Source organism: Bufo gargarizans, chromosome 2 (assembly GCF_014858855.1).
Source record: "Bufo gargarizans isolate SCDJY-AF-19 chromosome 2, ASM1485885v1, whole genome shotgun sequence".
NCBI lineage: Eukaryota > Metazoa > Chordata > Amphibia > Anura > Bufonidae > Bufo > Bufo gargarizans.
Window position 1 is genome coordinate 471,671,579 of NC_058081.1, and position 20,745 is coordinate 471,692,323.

The following is a 20,745-nucleotide window of genomic DNA, read 5'->3' on the forward strand; positions in this document are numbered from 1 at the left end:
AGCTTTAACCCTTTTAGGATAAGTCTTACATCTGTGTCTCGTACAACCATGGAGCAAATGTGTCACTATAGGATGATGTCACTCCTACAGATTCGCCATTGGGCAGGATCTGGGGAATCTCTTAACCCGTTGATTTCCATGGTCAATAATGACATGGCAAGCCTTGTAAGGCTCTACTCTGTCGATGCAACATCATCAATAATCTTGCCTCTAAGGGCAGTGTCCTGCTTGTTCTTGACCCTGCCCTGTAGATGTGATGTTAGCAATGATGCTGTGTCTTAGGCCTCATGCACACGACCGTTGTTGTGTTCCGTTCCGCAAAATGGGGTTCCGTTGTTCCGTGATCCGTTTCTGTTTTTTGTTTCAGTGTGTCTTCCTTTATTTTTGGAGGACCACCAGACATAAAGGAAAGTAAAAAAAAGTCTAAGACAGGTTTGCCATGCAAATGATGGGGAAAAAAACGGACGCGGACGACAATCTTGTGTGCCTCCATGTTTTTTAGCGGTCCCATTGACTTGAATGGGTCCGCGAACCATTTTCCACAAAAATAAGGACAGCTTATATTTTTTTGACGGACTGGAACCACGGATCACTGACGCGTCTGGCAAACGGTGCATTAGCCGAGTTTTCAACAGACCCATTGAAAATCAATGGGTCCGCAGAAAAAAGGCGCAACGGACACTGAATAAAACAACGGTCGTGTGCATGAGGCCTAACAGCGGGTTTTTTCCAGGAGGGCTTCAAGCAGGCTTGTAACTGTGCTGTCCAGGCTGGGAGGGGAAGCAGAACCAGAGGCCTGATGCTACAGACACTCCTCGCGAGTCTTGTGCCAGGATGTAAACTCAGAGCGCGGTTCTCAGATCACAATTGCACTGGATGACTCAAAATGCACTCAGAACTTCATCATCCATTTTAATGCAGTAAAGTTGAATGCTGGTGTTCTTTATATATTTTTTGTGTGTGTTTGTGTAAGCCCTTTAAGGGGGTAAGGACTTCCAGTGTCAGAATTTCAACGCTTCCTTTTTTACTTTTTAATTTTCTTATCTTTTTTTTATGATAATCTTATTGTGCTGATAAAACTCAACAGAATTTCCTGCTTTTGCATTTCAGAAACGAGAAGGCCTCCTGCAGACGACCCATGTGACCGAGGAACTGACGACCACAACAGAGTGAGATCCAATGTCATTTACTATGCAGCTTCTAGTATGCAGCACCCAGTCCCATTTTGTTGGCTGAACTGTGGGGTGACCAGGGCCGTTTGAAGGAATTTGGGGGCCCCAAGCAAAATAGACATGGAGGCCCCCCCCCTCCACGCCCTCCCCACCTTACGCACGCAAAGCCTACAGGAACCACAGTATAGTCATACAGTTTAAGTTCACCCACACTTTATATAAATAAAAAAGGAGGTTTACAGTGCAAATACTGTGGATGGCACAGTTTAGGGGGGGATCTGTGGATGGCACCGTTTAGGGGGGAGATCTGTGGATGGCACTGTTTAGGGGAGGTCTGTGGATGGCACTGTAGGGGGATCTGTGGATGGCACCGTTTAGGGGGGAGATCTGTGGATGGCACTGTTTAGGGGAGGTCTGTGGATGGCACTGTAGGGAGATCTGTGGATGGCACTGTTTAGGGGAGGGGGGATCTGTGGATGGCACTGTAGGGGGATCTGTGGATGGCACTGCCATCCACAGATCCCCCTACAGTGCCATCCACAGATCCCCCTCCCCGACGCTCACAGCAGTATATTTATAAACTAATCAGTAACTACTTTAACTTTATTCATTGCTCATTGCTGAGCTCTTAACTTGGCTTATTTGGATATCTCTTACTTTGTCTTCGCTCCGGTAACTAACAGCAGGCAGCGGGGGGCGGCGCTCACTCACTGACGTCACGCGCCTGCGCCGCCTAGTGGGAGGAGCAGGCGCCTGACGTCAGTGACAGTGAGTGAGAGCCGCCCCCCCGCTGCCTGCTGTTAGTTACCGGAGCGAAGACAAAGTAAGAGATATCCAAATAATCCAAGTAAAGAGCTCAGCAATGAGCAATGAATAAAGTTAAAGTAGTTACTGATTGGTTTAAAATATACTGCTGTGAGCGGCGTGGCCCTATATATTCTAACCCCCAGGCAAGCATCCCTATCACCATGGGAACGCCTGGGGGTTAGAATATACCATTGGATTTGAGTTTTTGCGATCTCACTGAGCTCGTAAAACTCAGATCCGATGGTATATTCTAACCCCCAGGCAAGGGGTTAGAATATACCATCGAATCTTCTGAGTTACTCTGTTTGGCCCCGTCCAGCTCGGGGCCCCAACCAGCTCGGGGCCCCAAGCAATTGCTTGTTTTGCCTGTCCCTTAGCGACGGGCCTGGGGGTGACTCAAAGCCCCCTGTCCTCAAAGCAAAATCTGTAACATGGCCACCCACCTACTATTCGCCTTTTATGATACTGTTGTTTTGATATGTGGCTGATGGGTCTTTGAATACTCTCGGCATCAAACCTGAGGTGTGACTACATCCTTAGGGCTCATGCACATGGCCGTTCCGTGCATTGGGGACCACAATTTGTGGTCATCAATGAACGGGCAACATCCGCGTGGATTCCGCATGCGCTATTTTTTTTGTTGTGGTGTTTAAGCACGGAGAGAAACACTGCGGAAGCACTCTGCAGTGCTTCCATGTGGTTCCGCGCTTTACGTTAATGGGTCCACATCCGTGATGCAGGGTGCACATGGCCGGTGCCCGTATATTGCGTATTGTTTGCGGGCCGCAATATGGGCAAGGCAGGGCAACGGCCATGTTCATAAGCCCTTACTGTCTTCCTTCCTGACCCTGTAAACCCACGCATGCTCTGGAGAGTGTTCATTCAGTAGTTCGGGTCTCTGCATTGAAGGAAAGGAAAGCCTTCTGAAATCCGAAATGTGCATTTGCCATTCACTGGTGTATGTTCAGGATTACAGGGCAAGGCAGGTAGACACTTAAAGGGGTTTGTCTCAGTTCAGCAGTTTATCATGTAGACAAAGTTAAAGGGGTTATCCAATTTCAAGAACCCCCCCCCCCATGTGTCGGGCCCCTCTCCTGTAATATACTTACCCCGCTCCCGATCCCCGCATTGGGGGAGACGCTAGGAAGGCTCGTCTCTGTCCCTGACTGTAATTTGCTGCTCCCCCTCCGACACCGGATGTTTTCATCCTTGTGCAGGGAGGAGCAGCAGCGGCGTTGTGGGAACCAGGAGCAGCGCCGGGAGCGGGGTAAGTATATTACAAGTGAGGGGCCTGGCACATGTAGGGAGTTTTCTTACTAATGTATTGTGATTGTCCATATTGCCTGCTTTGCTGGTTTTATTCATTTTTCCAGGGGTTACGACCCTCCTGTAATCCAGTAGCGGTGGTCGTGCTTGCATACAATAGGAAAAAGTGCCGGCCTATGCATACTCCTGTGGTACTGGCTACCAGAGAGGCCAGCAACTTTTCCGATAGTGTAGTATGGTGGAAAGAGCCGTGTATAATGTGATGGAAAAATGAATCACACCAGCAAAGTAGACAATATGGATAATCGCAATACATTAGTAAGTGCCTTGTATAAACTTTGTCTACATAACCCACACTAGTTGCTGAAGTGAGACAACCCCCTTAACATCACTTAAAAGCTATGAACACTTTTGGGGCATTTTTTTTATCATTTCATTTTACTCATTTTGGGCAAATTTTTTTTTTTTAAATTAGTCTTTATTACACATACAACAGTTTTCTGACTGCATCAGTGCAATACAGAAACCGAGAAATTCTGCACATTCACTGACAGGGGAGGACTGTAGAACAGAAACATTTAAAATTTTTCATAAATGAAAAAAATTATTTTTAGCCTGAAATGAGCAATGTCTGTGATCGGCAATAATGCTAATAGTAGACTTTTAACCCTTCAGATGCAGTGGTCAAAGTGACCATGGCGTCTGAGAGCTTAAAAACCGATTACCCTAGTGGCGATTGGTGGAGCACTTAATTCCCTGCGGCATGCTCAGTTAACCTGAATGATCGGAGGCTGGCGCAGCTATGCTCCTGTCCAGACTCTGCCTGTGGCAGGGCTCCATAGGAACAAAGAGAATTTCTCATAGATTTAAGTGCTAATGCATTGGAGTCTATGATGGAAGCGATCTGATGATCTTCTGTTCATGTTTCCTAGGACAACTTTTTAAAAGTGTCAAAAAATAAAATAATCATAGGCATCGCTGTGTCCAAAGACAGCCCTACTATTAAAACCTAAAAATATTTACCCCATGCGAACAGCGTAATGGAAAAAAAAAGTCAATTTGCAGTTTTCTTGGTTGCCTCACCTCCCCCCAAAAATTATTAAAAAGTGATCAAAAAGTCATACACACCCCCACTAAAAAGTACAGATCACCCCGCTAAAAATGAACCCTCCCACAGTGCCATAGACATAAAAATAAAAGTTATAGGGGTCAGTATGGGGCCAAAATAAGTTTAGAACAACTATATAAATGTTTCACTGTAATCGTACTGACCCAGAAAATGAAGGTAACCGGTCTTTACCGCATAGGGAAAAGCAAAACCCATAAAATGGATGGAATTCCGTGTTTTATTTTTCCCCCCAATTACACTCCATTTAGAGTTTTATTTCTTTATTTTTTTGTTGTTTTGTTTTTTAGCTTCCCACTATATTGTATGCAACAGTTAATGGTGCCATTAATAACTACAACTTGTCCCACAAAAAGCAAGCCCTCATACAGCTATGTGAGCAGAAAAATAGAAAAGTTATGGCCCTGGGAAAGCAGAAAGTGAAAAACAGAAATGGAAAATCGCTGGGGGTAGAAAGGGTTAAAAATGGCTAGCTTTCTCAAGAAACCGTCCCACACCTATTCACAGATTTAAACCGCACTACAGCCGTAGTTCTGCAATACACAGGGCACCGGCCGTGTGCATTCCGCAGCATTACTGATGCGGACCCATTCACTTGAATGGGTCTGCAAAATACGGAGATGCGGAACGGAAGCACGGAACGGAACCCCACAGAAGCACTGTGATAGAACTTGCTCTATCTTTTTTGCGGAACGGACGGATCACAGACCCATTCAAGTTGAACGGGTCTGGATTAGTTTCGGTCGCCGCACGGGCGTTGCCCGTGCATTGGGAACTGCAATTTGCAGAACCAATACATTTGTGTGAAAGAGGCCTAACTGCAATACCACTTACAACCTGTGGACAGTCGTGGCACTGTTCAACCCTTTTAACTGGCTTTTCCCCGGCCTGCTCGTACAGAGTATTCTCACTCTCTTCCTTTCATCTATTCCTCCTGCTTCCTCTGTACATGCAGGCCTTGCCGTGACTGGCATCCTGAAAATTCGGGTGTCATGTGAAGCGTGGAATCACTGACACGTGGCTAAAGAATAATTGCTTTTTAACTAATCTTCAGCCAGCCGAGTCTTGGTAATAATGAACGCCTGCTCTTGAGGTGTGAGCTGGCTCATGACATCCACAGGTTGCCGCTGGCTTCCATTTCACCAAAGCTTTCAAATTGCAGAGCCGAGCCCCCTGCCTTCTGCTATCAGTATGGTAGTAATGGGGTCTGGTCAATTAATTTTGTGCGCCGGTTAGCCCGGTGTCACCCCCTGAAGTCACACATGACGTAGCTGGTAGCTGAGAACACAGCAATGCCATTGTATTCTAAAGACATTTTATTGTATTGTTCAAAAAAGATGCCCATGTTTCCCCAGATCAAATCTTTTCATTTGCAATATTCCAAATAAAGAAAAGGTTTCATATTATAATTTTTATAATTATTTTATAACTAGCAGAAGTACCCGGCTTCGCACGGGTATATATCATCTTTTTAATATCATTTATTAGTGATCTCCACAGTACCCGTCTCGTTAACAGTGATTTCCACAAAAACCCACCCCCTTAACAGGGACCTCTACAGCACCCTGCCCCTTAACACTGACCTCCATAGCGGACCATCCCCTTAACTGTGACCTCCACAGTTCCCTGTGCCCTTTACAGAGATCTCCACAGCGCCCACCCCTTTAACAGTGACCTCCACAGCATCAGTGACCTCCACAGCAGCCCACCCCCTTTAACGGTGACCTCAAAAGCATTCCGCCCACTTAACAGTGACCTCTGCAGCTTCTGCCCCTTTATTAGTGACCTCCACAGTACCTAGTCTCCTTAACTTGGATTTACACAACACCCTGTCCCCTTAACAGTGGCCTCTACAGCGATCTGCCCCTTAACACTGCCCTCCATAGCGGACCATTCCCTTAACTGTGACCTCCACAGCAGCCTGCCCCTAGGGTGGCCAGAGGTCTGGTTTTAGACCGGACAGTCCGGCTTTCAATCTCCCTGTCCTCCGTCCGGCGCAGGGCCTGGACGGACACAGGGATGTTCTTTTGAGCAGCTCAATCTCAGACAACAGCACTGTGCTGTCTGAGTGTGAGCTGCAGGGAGAAAGTCACCCTCCCTCTGACCTCTGGAGCTGACAGAAGTTGATTTTTATCTTCATTTTTTTTCAATCCCCGTCTGAGTGGGAGGGGGTGTGGCTTAGTGGGGCCTGGGGGCGGGGTTTTAAGTCACCTGTTTTTAAGTCTGAATGGCCACCCTACCTGCCCCTCAACTGTGACCTCCACAGCACTCCGCTTCATTAACAGTGTCATCCACAGCGCCCTGCCCCTTTAAAGCTGACCTGCAGCAGTGAAGAAAAATGGCTGGGTTGTTATGAAGACCTGGTGTAAAACTGTGTGTATGTTGAGACTAAGGGCCTGCAAGCTTCTATTGGCTGATAGGGTCATGTGACCAGGCTTCTATTGGCTAATGCATGTTTTGGGAATATCTCAGACAGGGATGTCCTTTTGAACAGTTCACTCTCAGACAGCAGCACTGTGCTGTGCTGTCTGAGCAGTGAGCTGCATGGAGAAAGTCGCCCTCCCATCCCTGCAGATGACAGAAGTTGATTTTTACCTTCATTTTTTCAATCCCTGTTGGCTGTGAAGTGGGAGGGGGTGTGACCTAACTGAATCAGGGCGTGGCTTTGTGTGATCTGGGGGCAGGGGTTTTTAAGTCCGTCTTTTGAGGGTGGCCTGAATGGCCACCCTACCTGCCCCCTGAACTGTGACCTCCACCACACTCCGCTCTCTTAACAGTGTCATCTACAGCGCCCTGCCCCTTTAAAGCTGACCTACAGCAGTGAAGAAAAATGGCTGGGTTGTTATGGAAACCTGGTGTAAAACTGTGTGTGTGTGGAGACTAAGGACCTGCAAGCTTCTATTGGACTGATAAGGGACATGTGAGCGTGTGTATGGCAGTTGGGATACGAAGAGAAAGACCTGCAGGCTTCTATTGGCTAATGTAGGTCATGTGATGTGTCATATTTGTGTTTTTGGGAATATTTCAGGAACGGTATGTCCTAGAGAGCTGAGACCCGGTCTAAAACCTTCCCGGACATCTGATGAAATTTCGTGATTGTAAATGCGACGATGCGGATTCCTTTAGCGGACATACATACATACACACATATATACACTCAGCTTTATATATTAGATAAATACATATTTTATATTTTAATTTGTATTCAGTTTTTACAGATATTTTAAAGCTATTACTTTAAATTAAGACAATTTACATTTGTGAAGATCAGCCCCAAACCAGATGTTTCATATACATTATGCAGCTTTTTTTTTTTTTTTCATTTTTCATTTTTCATTCCACATTTAATTATTTCTCTGCTTAGGAGTCCAGTGGACGGTCCTGCTCAGCGATTGACAACCTTTTGATATTACCATTCATACACATGCAGAGTTTTTTCCGTGTGGACGTGACATATGACTTCTTCATGCAGTTTAGGTGCATGCGGATTAACCCCATTGAGTGGGGCTGGTGAACCCACTGCAGTTCTATGGCAGAAACCTGATGGCCATACCCTAAGGGTCCATTCACATGTCCGCATCCGTTTCGCAATTTTGCAGAACAGGTGCGGACCCGTTCATTTTCAATGGGGCTGGAATGTGCTGTCTGCATCCGCATTCAATGGGCTAATCCGCGCGTCGACTCCCCGCTGCAGTTTCCTTGGGTTGTCCATGGGAAAACTGCACCAAGAATCGATATGTCCATTCTTGCCACAGTCGGGAAGAACACGCGTAAATAATCCGTAGCCGCATGAACGGTGGAGCAGACTCCTGTTGAAAACAATGGGGAGCCGTTTCAATATGGATGCCGTGTAATTTTCGGTGATGAATTTGCACCAAATAGCCTTAGGGGTATTTGAGACAAACAATAAAATACTATAAATAATAAGCCATATACTGTTCGTACACCGTTTGTTCCACCCTTGGAGTGCGGCACAAAACAAGGGCTAAAAGGGAGACCCCTAGTGTCCTTTTCTGGCCCGTCAGACCCTGTAATAATTCTCAGACGGTGGATCATATATGTCTTGAAAGTAGAAATAAAAATCGATATTCACCCCTTTTTTACAATTTGTCAAATTTGTTTTCCGGCCACTAAGATCCCCCTGGTGATTAGTAATACGGTGACTATATTCTTATTTATAGACTAATTGTCTTTTTTTGTTCTTTTTATTTAGGATGATGATGGGAAAATTTGGTAAGAACCTCATATTTAAAGTGCTATAGCGAGTTTAATACGTTCTTGTCTGCTGTTAGCTCCCTCTAGTGGTGAATGCAGAAGACCGAATTTATAATTTAAAAGGGTCATCTGGGATTTCCGTAATAACGACCTATCCTTAGGATAGGCCATCAATACTAGATCGGTGGTGGTCGGACACTCTGTGTTCACACCAGACACCTCTGTGAACTGGAAACGCCACTCTGATGAGCGATGCAGCCTCTTCATTAGTTTACCAGGCACAGCGCCATTCATCCTGTAGTGGCTGTGTGTGGTACTGCAGCTTCTCCCTGTTCCAGAATGTGGCATAGCTATGCGTAGTACCACACACATCCACTACAGGATGAATGGCGCTGTGGCTGGTACTTGTCCGAGCGCTGCAACCCCTTCAACCATCTGATCGGTGGGGGTGCTGGCAGTCAGCTTCCCACAGATCTAATATTGATAGGCTGTAAGGATACGCCATGAATATTAAAGTCACAGAAAGCCCTGTTAATTGTATGTCCAAGCAGAGGAGCTTTGTGTCCGAAAAAATGAGATCCAGTGTAAAGATTCTTTTACAGCCACTTGCATCACACACTGGGAGTGCCGTCTAGTAGAAATGAAAGGGTTATTCTGGTTAGACGACGTTATCCCTTATCTACAGGATAGGGGATAATTATTAGATTGGTGGGGGTTCGAATGCTGCAACCCCACCAATCATGAGAATGGGAACCCTGTACCCCTGAATAAATAGAGCAGCAGTATGCATGCTTGACCTGCCACTTATATTCATTTGGAGGGTTTGGGGCACCCATTCTCTTGATTGGTGGTGGTCCGACCACTGGGATCTAATGGTTATCTCCTATCCCGTGGTAGGGCGGATAACGTCGCCCAACCAGAATATCCCTTTAAATGTATAGAGCGCTAAGAACCCCTATTGAATATTGTTCTCTTCTCTCAGAGCGCGATGCGTTTGACACTCTCTTTGACCATGCTCCTGATAAGCTGAGCGTTGTAAAGAAGGTAAATGTTTTGTCTTCCTGACATCAATGCCGTTTCCTTTGATCATATAATGAATGGTCTCAAGATGGCTCTGCTTCATTTGCAGTCATTGATCACGTTTGTTAACAAGCATCTAAACAAGCTGAACCTGGAGGTCGCAGAGCTGGAAACACAGGTACAAGTGCTATACACCTCTAATTTAAGGGGGTCACACAGGGGGAGTTGCTTCAGAAACAGCACCACACCAGACCCTAGGTCATGCATGGTATTGCAGCTCAGGCCCATCAATTTTAATGGAGCCGAGTTGTAATATCTCACACAATCCATGGACAGGGGTGGTGCTGTTTCTGGGAGAAAGCAGACATCTATTTTTTATTTTTATTTTATTTCATGCAATCCATTTAGAGTTATATTATATTTAAATTATTATTTTTATTTTTTATTTTTTTGCAAGAGTAAGGCCTCTTTCACACGGGCGAGAATTCCGTGCGGGTGCAATGCGTGAGGTGAAAACATTGCACCCGCACTGAATCCGGACCCATTCATTTCTATGGGGCTGTGCACATGAGCGGTGATTTTTCACGCATCACTTGTGTGTTGCGTGAAAATCACAGCATGCTCTACTTTGTGCATTTTTAACGCAACGCAGGCCCCATAGAAGTGAATGGGGCTGCGTGAAAATCGCTCAGCCTAAGTAGTAGGGGACATATATTGACTACTTCCCTATATCAAATTAAAGGGATTGTCATGGATTAGAAAGACATGGCTAATCTCTAACAGCTCCAAGTGATATGTATAGATCTGAGCCAGGGCGTAACTATAGGGGAAGCGGCTGCTTTGGGGCCCTGACCCAGAAGGGCCCCATCCAGGAGGAGGACGACTAAAGGATTTGGTCAGGACCCCCTCAACAGTATATCGCACACAACCTGTGGGCAGCTGTTTCTGGAAGAAAGCGGCCATGTTTCCATCATTTATTGTGTAACCTCCTGCAAGCAATATGCTGCCTTGTAGAATATGACTGAACAGAGAATATGGAAATGGGGGTCAATTTAAGGGCTCATGCACACGGCCGTTGCCCCGCATACGGTGGGTCCGCAATACACGGGGCACCAGCACCTCATCATGGATGAGGACTCATTCACTTGAATGGGTCCCCAAACCCAGAGATGCGTTGCGGAAGCACGGATCAGAACCCCTACGGAGTGCTTCCGTGGTGTTTCTGGCCATGCCTCTGCACCGCAAAAAAGTAGTGCATGCACCATCGGAGGCGGATTGTGGACCCCATTCAAGTGAATGGGTCCGCGATCCGCATGCGGCTGGTCCACGGTCGGTGCCCGTGCATTGCGGACCGCAATTTGCGGCATGCAGCATAGGCACGGAGCCCTTATGTTCATGGGCATGAGCCCTTACTCTGAGACCTACGGTATACAGCACAGATACAACCTCTCCCTACAAAATAATTTACTATAGCCTGCATACATTTCGGATCTTTTTGTTCTCATTAGGGATGAGCGAATCGACTTCGGATGTAACATTCGAAGTCGATTCGCATAAAACTTTGTTTCAATACTGCACAGGAGCGCGCGTACTCTGGTTCGGTTCCAAGTGGTACCTTGGAACTGAACCCGAGTTTGGGAAATGTTTTTTTACAATATAAATCAATTTCTGAAGTTATTATGCAAAGTCTTGCGAGACTTCACGAAGTAATAGCTTCGGCTCATCGGAGCCAATACATTCTAATACTGTACGGAGTGCTCGCTCCGTACAGTATTAAAACAAAGTTTCATGTGAATCGACTTCGGATGTTTCATCCGAAGTCGATTTGCTCCTCCCTAGTGTTCATCAGTGCAAGACAAGTGATGGCTTTTTTTTGTGTTAGAGAGTGCCCACGGTAGTCTGCAACATAAAAGGGGTTGTATGGGACTCGAAAAAAGTTTGCCTTCTCAAGACCACCCCCTTCCCCAGCAATCCTGCCACTCCTGCCATGATTGCCTCTGGTCTTACTGCTCTGTCTCATTCACTTGAGGGAAGTGTAACACCAGACACTGTCCATTGAACAAAGCAGCACTTTTTTCTGGACGGAAAGTAGACGTTCCTGTTGTAAATACTCATTAGGATGTTTTTCATACTTTATAATTAGTTTTCTCATTTTTTTTCCTGTAATCCCCCCCCCCCCCACCCCACCCCACCCCACCCCCTCAGTTTGCAGATGGTGTTTACCTAGTCCTCCTTATGGGGCTTCTGGAGAACTATTTCATCCCTCTACACAACTTCTTCTTGACCCCAGAAAGCTTTGATCAGAAGGTAAGCAGCAGAAACAAGTAAATCTGGACGACCTATCTTGTCGTGCTCTTGAGTCACAGTACTGTTGGAGTATTTGGAAACTGTCAGCAAGCTTGTGAACTGATTTCCAACCCTACAAACAGGGCAGATGTCTGGCATGTTTAACACTTTCATCCCCCTCCCTCTGACTGTTATGTTTTTGGAAGGGACCTATATCGTTTTTAAATTAAGTAATTTCTATTAACATATTTTAAAATTTACAGACATATACCCCAAACCCTGCATACCCTCCCCCCACAAACCATCTTAATGATGCTCTCCATCCTCCATGCCCTTCACCAGACGAGTACACCACCAAGCCCACATAAGATGTAAGTAGTGTTGAGCAAACTTGTGTTTTAAGTTCGGCGTCTAAAGTTTGGGTTATTGAAGAATCGCCTTATGGATTCCGCTACCACGGACCATAACTTGGTCCGTGGTAGTGGAATCCATAACTCAAATCTTCGATAACCCGAACTTTAGATGCTGCTCTTAAAACACAAGTTCGCTCAACACTAGAAGTAAGAAATACATGCCCCTTCCCTACACCACTCCTAACGCTCCTGTTTGATGGTAGTTGGGGTGCCTTTGGTATTGTGGTTTTGGTGCAGGAGATGTAGGTGCTGTGGTTGGCGTATGGTGCTGGAGTCAGTAACCAGGCCAATTGTAGAAGATAGATGTCTCTTTACTGAAGTGCAGAATAGGAGTTGTAGTGGTTTCAAAACAGTTTCAAACAATTGGCAGTGCAAATCTTCACAGACAGCAATGTATGGTTATAGGCCATGATGGGAATTGTTGTACTCCTTTCCCCTCTCCATAGTTCCCCTGCAGAATCTAAGGCTGGCAGTATTCTTGCAGTGGTGGCGGTAATTTTCCGCTGAAGGGTTACGGATTAAGATATGGCTGACCAGGACTGTGTCCAAAGGGGTTGTCCGAGTTTTTTGTTCTTTGTATGTTTCTAACTAGGCAAATTAAAGGACTTTTACAATTCACTTACTTTATCTCCAGTGGCTGGTTTCTCAGATTTCACTGAGGGTCACGTGGCCTGTGATGTCAGCTTCTCTCCCTGCTCTGATGATGATTCCTGCGCAAGCCTGAAAGAGCAGATGTGTGTATGTACACTGGACCTCACTGTGCTGGCCACGCCCCCCTGCATTGCCATCTGCTCTCCCTGGATGCTTAACCCCTTCAGCTGCACAGACTCAGGGCTGAAGGCTTTACTGAGTAGCTGCAGTGAGGAGACAAATGCTGGGCACAGGAGCTCACAGACTAGAGGAGTTCTGCACAAGAACAGGTAGGGGGAAAATCCTGTATGCATCAGCAGTGTCATTGTACAGCTGGGACTTGTAGTCCTACACATACAACATGCTGCTGAGTATCCCAGCAGGCAGACATGTCACTCAGGGCAGCACTTGTATTCACTCCCTTTGCAGTGTCATTATACAGCTGGGACTTGTAGTCCTACGCATTCAACATGCTGCAGTCTCTCCCAGCAGGCAGACATGTCACTCAGGGCAGCTCTTGTATTCACTCCCTTTGCACAGCAGGGGGAGGGGCAGAGCTTGTTGTTGTTATTGCAGGTAAACAAAGAGCCAGAAGAGAACCAGGGAAATTAGGAAATATATATTTTTTTACCTAAAACTTGCTTAGCTCAGTTATATATTGCTGCCCATCAGTGCTATATATATATTTTTTTTCATAACTCTGACAACCCTTTTAAAGGTGTTTTAGCAATGTCTCTCACTGCATTAAAGTCTTCATCAGCAAACTCCTTACTGACTGACTCTAATACTCGGAAAGAAATATTCTGGACTTTCATGGGTCTTTTCTTTCTCTTTCACTGGAGTACTGTGAAGTAGAGAGACTTTTCTCTCTGTGGATCTCTAAGGCATAGTTATTCTCTGGGATGAAGGCCAATGAGCACATGTAGCTCCTCCTCAGCTAGAAACCGACTGAGCTAGGGGTTTATCGAAATCCAACACCTAACTTCCTGCGGGGGCAGTCAGGATTATTAACCCCAACTGATCCATACAGAGATATGCTGGTACATTACAATTTATTAACAACTAACATTAAAGGGGTTTTCAGAGACTTGTATACTGATGATCTATCCTGTGGATAGGTCAACAGTATCTAATCAGTGGGGGTCTGACACCCGGGACCCCCTCCAATCAGCTGTTTGAGAAGGCAGTGGGGCTTTGCAGTAGCACTGCGGCCTTCTCTCAGCTTTCCCTAGGCCAAATGTCGTCATGTTCATCTCTCACGTGGCCTAGGTGCCGCTCAGCCCCATTGAAGCGAATGGGGCCGAGCTGTCATAGCAAACACAGCTGCTATACAATGTTGTGCATTCTCAAGCAGCTGATCGCGGGGGTCCTGGACCTCCACCAATCAGATGCTGATGACCTATCCAGAGGTTAGGCCATTAGTAGAGAAGTCTCAGAAAACCCTTTTAAATAGCATTACATAACGAGAACAGTTTTAAGTACCCTGCTCTGGGGTATTGAACTCAATAAAATATCAGTTTGCATTGAGCGGTGTTTAAATGTTTTCTCTTGAAAGGTCACAGGGTACTAGAAACCCTCTTCCCTTCATCTCCTCCATTATTTGTATTACAATTAAAACTGAGCAATATATATTTCCTCTGTGTCCCTTCATCCTCCTGGCTGTAAGATGGCTGGCTGGAGCAGGTGCCTCCCTGCGGTTTCCTGTCTATAGAAGGACAAATGGATCACAAAGCCCCACACACCTGCAAAGCTAGATGAGATCAGCAGGAGATTAACCCCTGGGTTTTCTTCAGGGTTTCTACCAGACTGTTTTTTTTTTCAGGATCATGCTGAAATTCTTAGACTGACAACCAGTGAGGGCGACACTATATCTGGTTCCCTTTTTAGCATTTTTGTCTAGGTTTAGTGCTCCTTTAAAGGTGATTTAAGGTGATTTCTAGAGAAATTGCTCATAATTACTTATAAAACCTTCTGTACCAAAAGGCCAATTTATTTGACTTCATATTTGCACATCTTTTGGAAACACTTACAAAAAATGTAAAACAAATTATTCATGTAAATGTAGTATTTCCCTCTAACCGCTGCTCATGACTCTGCATCAGACTTTCATAAATCAGAGGGTGACATTTTAATTTCTGTAATGTGACATTCAGTGTGTATCTACCTAATCAGAACATCACGTTAAGTGCCATGCGAGGGGGGCTTTATGTTGAATGGAGGCAGAAAATAACATGTTTATCTGTAATTAAGGTGAAGTGTCTTTAATTTTGTTTTTATATTCTGCTTGGTTTTGTGTTTCATGACTTTTTTTGTTTTCTTGTTGATTAACTCCTTAGGCCTCTTTCACACGGGCGTTGCGGGAAAAGGTGCAGGTGTGTTGCGGGAACATGCAGGATTTTTCCGTGCGAGTGCAAAACATTGTAATGCGTTTTGCACGCGCGTGAGAGAAATCGGCATGTTTGGTACCCAAATCCGAACTTCTTTACAGAAGTTCGGGCTTGGGATCGGTGTTCTGTAAATTGTATTATTTTCCCTTATAACATAGTTATAAGGGAAAATAATAGCATTCTGAATACAGAATGCATAGTACAATAGTGCTGGAGGGGTTAAAAAAAAAAAAAGACAAATCATTTAACTCACCTTAATCAACTTGATCGCGCAGCCCGGCTTCTCTTCTGTCTTCTTATTTGCTGTGTGCAGGAAAAGGACCTGTGGTGATGTCACTCCGGTCATCACATGGTCCATCACATGATCTTTTACCATGGTGATGGACCATGTGATGACCGGAGTGACGTCACCACAGGTTCTTTTCCTGCACACAGCAAATAAGAATACAGAAGAGAAGCCAGGCTGCGCAATCAAGTCAATTAAGGAGAGTTAAATTATTTTTTATCTTTTTTTAACCCCTCCAGCCCTATTGTACTATGCATTCTGTATTCAGAATGCTATTATTTTCCCTTATAACCATGTTATAAGGGAAAATAATAGCATTGATCGGGTCCCCATCCCGATTGTCACCTAGCAACCGTGCGTGAAAATCGCACCGCATCCGCATTTGCTTGCGGATGCTCGCGATTTTCACGCAGCCTCATTCACTTCTATGGGGCCTGCGTTGCATGAAAAACGCACAAAATAGAGCATGCTGCGATTTTCACGCAACGCACAAGTGATGAGTGAAAATCACCGCTCATGTGCACAGCCCCATAGAAATAAATGGGTCCTGATTCAGTGCGGGTGCAATGCGTTCAACTCGCGCATTGCACCCGCGCGGAAAACTCGCCCGTATGAAAGGGGCCTTAAGGACCTCCGCAGTACACGTACAGCAGAAATCCGTGCTTTATACATAGTGCCCACTCAGAAGCTGAGCGGGTGCCATAGCCATCAGACGCCTGCTGTTTTACTTACTTACTCTGTCCAGTCAGATCTGATTGTATAAGCACATAAACTATTAACCAGGCAATGATGCCTGCCAGTTTTTAACTTATTGATGCATTTCCAGGAGCAATGCTGGAAAGATGCTCCAGAATTGTTATTTCATGGAGAACACAAGTATATACATATGCTGAAATAGACAGGAGAGTGGACAAGTCCTCTTTTTATGATTGCATTTAACTCGTTTTGGGCTAAATATTCATTGATTCTGTCATAAAGGGTTAACTATAATGTGTTTAGGAGGTCAGAGATCAGGAGCTGTCAGATGAGCTGCCTGACGGAACAGAATCCTACGAATCCTGTACATAAGAATTGTGTGAACGGTGTAAGAAACAAAGTGATCCAAACACTTATGGGGGGATCTGTGGATGGCACTGTTATGGGGGAGGGGGGGGGGGGATCTGTGGATGGCACATATATAGCATCTTATGCTATGTGCCATCCACAGATACCCCCCCATAACAGTGTCCCTGCAGTGTGAATGACCCCCAATACAGGGGCTGGGGGCCGGCATCTGGATTGTAAATGACCGCATAATCTTATATAACCTGCATTGTTGAGATATAATTAATCATTCATGTGTAATCCATTTGTATTACTTACAACATTAAGTTCCGTAGCAGAGAGGAGGGAGGACGGGCGGGCGCCGCGTCACTCGCTACGTCACGCACCGTGCCGCCTGCTTCATTCATAAAGTGGGCAGGCGCAGGCGCATGACGTAGTGAGTGACGCGCCGCCCTGCCCTCCCGGCCTGCCTCCTCTCTCCTCTCTGCTATGGAACTTAATGTTGTAAGTAATACAGATGGATTACACATAATTATTATATCTTAACAATGCCTACAGGTTAGATAAGATTATACTACAGTAAGCGGGGCCGGGGCATTAGAATGCAGGGACTGCACCGATCCCCGCTGTCATTCCTAATCCAGATGCCGGCCCCCAGCCCCTCCTCCCTCTGTTGATACACCCGCCCACCGCGCTGTGCGCCATGGCAACGGCCATGTATAATTGGGTTATATCGCGTTGTGGGATTCGTCGGATTCGAATTTTACTAAATACGTCGGGATTCGAATCCAACAAGATTCGAGGGATTCGTTGTCCCACCACTACTAAAGACCAAATAAAAATTTGATTTTTAGCTCAAAATGAGTACAATGCAATAATAAAATAAAATTGCCCTCAAAGGGGCCCATAGCCTTTAAACATTATATGTAACCTTTAGTTAGTTATGTATTGTAATGTGCACTGGATTTATAGGTGTGTGCCTATAGGCTGTACTAGGGGAAGGGTATCCATCGGAGGCAACGCTTACATATGAATACAATGCACTGTGTGTATCCATATGTAGGTGATCACAGCACTTTGGGAGTGAGAAGACACCCAGGGATGGACATGGAGAGGGCTCTAGATGTTATAAGAATGACCGTGCAGTATTCTGCTTTATATTGTAAAAGCAGACAGACATTTTAAAGCCATTCATGGCTGAAGGAGATTTTAATATTGATGGGTCATCAATATCACATGATTGTGGGTCACCCCTGCCGATCAGCTGTTACTTTGTAGCTCATGCATCGGAGGTCAGTGCCGCAACTACACACACCTGTCTTGGAACTGATAACTGCAGTGCTGTTCCCATTGAATTGAGTAGGAGCAGGGCTGCACTTACCAGCTCTGTCCACTGCACAATGGACGGCGCTGTGTAGTTCTGGAGCAAGAGCTACAAGGTCACAGCTGATCAGAAGGGTTGCAGATCTGATATTGACAACCCATTAATATCAAAATACTGGACAACCCCTTGAAAGGTAGTCTGTCATCTTCAAAATCAATGTAAGCGTACCACCATGTAGGTAGATTCCCTGTAATATAGCCATACCTTGCTTGTGAAAGTCCAGTTCCCTTATGTTGAGAAATGCTTATTTTTGGTGCACTGTGGGCAGGACCAGCTAGTTTGGTGCATCTGGTGTCCCCTGTGTCCTCACTACTGGCTCTGAAATGTCAGGGACTTTCAATCAAAAAAGAAGGGAAGGCGCTGGGCTGCATTAATAAGAGATGGTGCACCAAACAGAGGGGCCTCACCCATGGTGCACTAAAAGTTTATTTGCATAAAAATATAAAGAAACATTTTTCAAGATTTAGATGACCAGATTTGCGCAGAAATGGTATGGTTATGTCTTGGGGACCTAACTTGATGGAGTGTAGGCTGCAGGCTTTTCCAGGAATGGTTGTCACTTAGCTTTTCCAGACTGCATGGTTACACATACAGATGAGATCATGCCATTACATAACATGCCACTGTCGATCACACCTATGTCACCATATGTAAACGAGCTGTCTTGTTGCAGGTTCACAATGTCACTTTTGCTTTTGAATTGATGCAAGATGGAGGACTCAAGAAGCCAAAAGCAAGACCAGAAGGTATGGACTTCATAATAGTAAAGCAATAGCACCGGATGGGCACCTGCAGTATCCAGTATTCTGGATTATCGGATGGAGGGGGCATAATATGAAGCTCCTGAGCCCCAATGCAATGCTGTAATACGGCCTCCAACTACCACATTCCAATCCCCCGTCAGGCACCAGGGCCCACATGTGACTGCTGCTACACCCCGGGGCAGTAATTCTCTATGGATGCCATAGCAGCCCTTTCTGTTTGGGCATCTTTCAGGTTCTGGCTAAGGCTATGTTCACATTTCATCGTTGCACTGCATTCCACATTAGTAAAGCTTCCGGTGCCCATTTTGAATGCATCCATAAACCCCACAGGTCTGGCTTATGCAGTAGAGGGACCACATTGCGCCACATACTTTGCACCCTTTTTTTCACTGTATGAAATCTTGCAGTAGACTATACCATACCATGCAGGATATATACTGTTTACAGTGGGTCCCTATGGGTGACATATACCACTGTAGTAGAGCCTATATGGGGAAATAGTGCTGACATATATCCCCAATGTGGAAAGTGCCTTCTAGTCCCTCGTCTTCTAGCATGTTACAAGTCACAGTTAAGGCTTATGCATACGGCTGTTGCCGTTTTGGCAGTCCGGTTGTGTTCTACATTTTGCGAAAGGGTGAGTCCTGCCCTCTATAGAACTGTCCTGGCTTTGTCCATAATAATATCAGCACTACTGATCCCAGTTTCGGGAAAGACCTTAGAAGTACCTTTATAGGTGGTGGTGCACGCAGGTGGGGATCCTGGCCAAAGGTCCCAGCAGTCTCAATATAATATAATGATCCGCAACACTCGCCAGTGTAGAAAATGAAGATGGTGTTTTTTCCCCCACAAAAACTGCATAGTTATAGCGACGTTTCGACCGTCTCCAGTCTTTATCTGCTTAATAAAGACCGGAGACGGTCAAAACGTCGCTATAACTATGCCGTTTTTGTGAATAAACCACCATCTTCATTTTCTACACTGGCGAGTGTTGCGGATCATTATATTATATTGAGACGCTGGGACCTTTGGCCAGGATCCCCACCTGCGTGCACCACCACCTATAAAGGTACTTCTAATGTCTTTCCCAAAACTGGGATCAGTAGTGCTGCCAAAACCTCAATTTTGTATACCGGACATACGGATGCAGACAGCACGTGGTGTGCTGTCTGCATCTTTTGCAGCCCATTGAAGTAAATGGGTCCGCATCTGACCCGCAAAAAATGCGGACCAAAGCCATGGTGGGGTGTATGAACCCTTAGGTGGATTTCCCCTCTAAATAAGAGTTTCATGCCACATGAAAATGATGCGGTTGCCCATAGCTACCAATCAGATTCCAGCTCTTATTTTTCAAATGCCCTTGAAGTAATAAAAGCAGTAACTTGATTGGTTGCTTTGGCCAACTTCTCTTTACTTTTCCGGTTACACCAGGAGAATACTTAAAGGGTTTGTACCACTATGAAATCCTATTTAAATATTCAGCATGAAAAACTAGTTGCTTTTGTCATTTACTTTCTGCTACAAAAAATGCTGTAATTGGGAGATCTTCTCTATACTACACTACATAGCGCCCCTGGTATTTAATCTGTATAGTAATGTGCATGTCCACCTTCTGAAGTGGTCGCACATGCTCAGTTCCATCCTTCCACTGCCAGCAGCCCTACCTACTATTTAAAGCTGTGACAGTTACAGGGAGAGAGCTGTAGCAGAAAGGACACCCCCTCCTGAGCGGTCATCCTGAAGACCATCCTATCAAAACAATTGGAGAAATGAATGGAGACCTCTCTGGATCCTTGTACAGGGCTGGTTCCAGCTTTGATAGACAGAGATTGACATACACTATGCATCCATCATGGGGGGGATCCCTTTTTCGAATTTCATTATCTTATATTAAAAGGAAACCTCTCCATACAGCTTGACGTCTGACTGTTGGATTTGATCTTTA

The 20,745-nt window shown here is 45.4% G+C and overlaps 1 protein-coding gene across 3 annotated transcripts in view; it reads left to right on the plus strand.

The window, feature by feature from the left end:
- The window catches only part of PARVB (parvin beta), a 53,724-nt gene that overhangs the window by 29,683 nt on the left and 3,296 nt on the right, over positions 1-20,745 (plus strand). For all 3 annotated transcript variants that reach the window (XM_044281084.1, XM_044281086.1, XM_044281085.1), the window contains exons 7-12: positions 1,111-1,169; positions 8,585-8,604; positions 9,569-9,630; positions 9,716-9,784; positions 11,812-11,913; positions 18,710-18,782. In XM_044281084.1, the coding sequence (XP_044137019.1) occupies positions 1,111-1,169; positions 8,585-8,604; positions 9,569-9,630; positions 9,716-9,784; positions 11,812-11,913; positions 18,710-18,782 (385 nt within the window). The remainder of the gene's footprint in view (positions 1-1,110; positions 1,170-8,584; positions 8,605-9,568; positions 9,631-9,715; positions 9,785-11,811; positions 11,914-18,709; positions 18,783-20,745) is intronic.